The sequence below is a fragment of the Mandrillus leucophaeus genome, unplaced genomic scaffold, assembly GCF_000951045.1.
Source record: "Mandrillus leucophaeus isolate KB7577 unplaced genomic scaffold, Mleu.le_1.0 Scaffold18, whole genome shotgun sequence".
NCBI classification, from domain to species: Eukaryota; Metazoa; Chordata; class Mammalia; order Primates; family Cercopithecidae; genus Mandrillus; species Mandrillus leucophaeus.
In genome coordinates, this window is record NW_012101809.1 from 2,116,540 (window position 1) to 2,118,562 (window position 2,023).

The 2,023-nt window shown below is 51.4% G+C and overlaps 1 protein-coding gene across 6 annotated transcripts in view; it reads left to right on the forward strand.

The window, feature by feature from the left end:
- LOC105537757 (chromosome unknown open reading frame, human C10orf2) overlaps positions 1 to 1,607 on the forward strand; it is a 6,977-nt gene extending 5,370 nt beyond the window's left edge. For 5 of the 6 annotated variants that reach the window (XM_011977414.1, XM_011977410.1, XM_011977409.1 and 2 more), the window contains exon 5: positions 396 to 1,607. Coding sequence is in view for 2 of the 6 variants with exons in the window: in XM_011977409.1 (XP_011832799.1) it covers positions 396 to 716 (321 nt within the window). In the remaining 4 variants the exon portion in view is untranslated. The remainder of the gene's footprint in view (positions 1 to 395) is intronic. The other variant, XM_011977413.1, reaches the window with a different exon arrangement.
- Positions 1,608 to 2,023: the final 416 nt, after the last annotated feature.

The window sequence follows — 2,023 nt, forward strand, 5'->3', positions numbered from 1 at the left end:
TTTTTTTTGAGACGGAGTCTCGCTCTGTTGCCCAGGCTAGAGTGCAGTGTCACAATCTTGGCTCACTGCAACCTCCGCCTGCTGGATTCAAGTGATTCTTCTGCCTCAGCCTCCCGAGTAGCTGGGACTACAGGCGTGTGCCACCACACCCGGCTAATTTTTTGTATTTTTAGTAGAGATGGGGTTTCACCGTGTTAGCCAGGATGGTCTCGATCTCCTGAAATCGTGATCTGCCCACCTCGGCCTCCCAGAGTGTTGGGATTACAGGCGTGAGCCACTGTGACCAGCCCCTCTCCCCATTGTTAATCACTTCTCCCTGCCCTGTCAGCCTTCCTTTCTGCTTTGCTCATGTTTTCTTACTCCTGCTTTCCTCCTTCTGCCCCTCTGTTCCCCAGGCAAGCCAGGAAGCAGACAATGTTCTGATCCTGCAGGACAGGAAGCTGGTAACTGGGCCAGGGAAACGGTATCTGCAGGTGTCCAAGAACCGCTTTGATGGAGATGTAGGTGTCTTCCCACTTGAGTTCAACAAGAACTCCCTCACCTTCTCCATTCCACCAAAGAACAAGGCCCGGCTCAAGAAGATCAAGGATGACACTGGATCGGTGGCCAAAAAGCCCTCTTCTGGCAAAAAGGGGGCTACGCCACAGAACTCTGAGATTTGCTCAGGCCAGGTCCCCACTCCCAAACAGCCAGAGACCTCCAAGCGTTCAAAGTGAAGGCCGTGCAGAGCTGCTCACTGAAATGAGCCTGATAGGACAGGCTGGAGCATAAAACTCTGAGGGCTCCTCTATCCTGTGGTCCTGAGCTGTGTGCCCTTCTCAGTCTGAGGGGCCTAACCTAGAGCTGGTTTCTATAGTGAGAAAATTCAATGTAGCAGACTACTGAGAAACTACTGTGCTTCTCAGGCTTTCTTTGAGGTCCTGTATATATAGCACTGAAAAGAGAGAAAGGTCTCTGCCCCCATGCATTCTGGTGGGAGAGACAAGCAAGCAATGAACAAATAAGCAGAAAACCTAGTTTTAGTTAGTGAAGAATGCTGTAAAGAAAATATAAATGCGATAGATAGACTGCTGGCAGGCTAGTGTAGGTAAGTGGTCTGAAAAGGTGACTAAGCCGAGGGCGTGTGAGCTGGGGCCTAAACAACTAGAAAGAGAGCGCCCTGTGAACATCCGGAGAAGGGGACCCAGGCAGAGAAAAGGAAATCCAAGCCCTGAGGTAGGAATGAGCAGGTCAGATTCAAGGCAGTAAGGTCAGGCCCCCTGAATCTTCAGGAGAGTCGGGGACTTCATGCAAAACTCCAGCCTAGGCTTTCAGAGTCAAAGGGCGATACAGTGGGTACCAAGCCCCTCTGCTCTCCACTTTGTAGAGCCTGGCATGAGGTGGCATGTACTAGAATTGGATCCTAGGTGCTTAGGCCTGCAACATCAGGGCCTCACGGGTGGGAGCTGCCTCGGGCTGGGTTGCTTGGCCATAGAGCCATGGGAGGAACCTGTCAGCCCGGAGTGCCTGCCACCTAGACACATGCTATTGTGTGCTGCCTCAAGACAGCTGGAGTTAAGACATTTTGTAGAGCCTTTTCCAGTTTTACTAAAAAATTTTTCCATTGCCTTTGTTTCTGTGCTTTTTCTTATTCATCCACCAGGTGTCTCCCCAGTCCGTAGCTGTATTTCCCTCTGGGGATTGGGAATGGACGGGTCCCTCCCACCGTTTGCAGCCTTTGAGCAGTAGGCTCCCAAGGAAGCAGGGACATTAAAGGGCCTTCACACCCTACCTCCCCTTTACATCTCCTCTTGACCTAGGGAAGACAAAATGGTCTGTTCTCATAGCTAACTTCCCTGAGGATCTTGAGTGATTACTGGCACAGGTACTCAATCACTGGGCCACATGCCTAGGCCCTGCCTGACTGGCCATTCCTCTGTGATGTGAGCCACCCATCTCTCAAGTGGACTCAACATATTCTGCCCACCCCCCATCCTTCTCCCTCCTGTACCCTTTCCATGTTTCTCATATGTTACTATGTGCC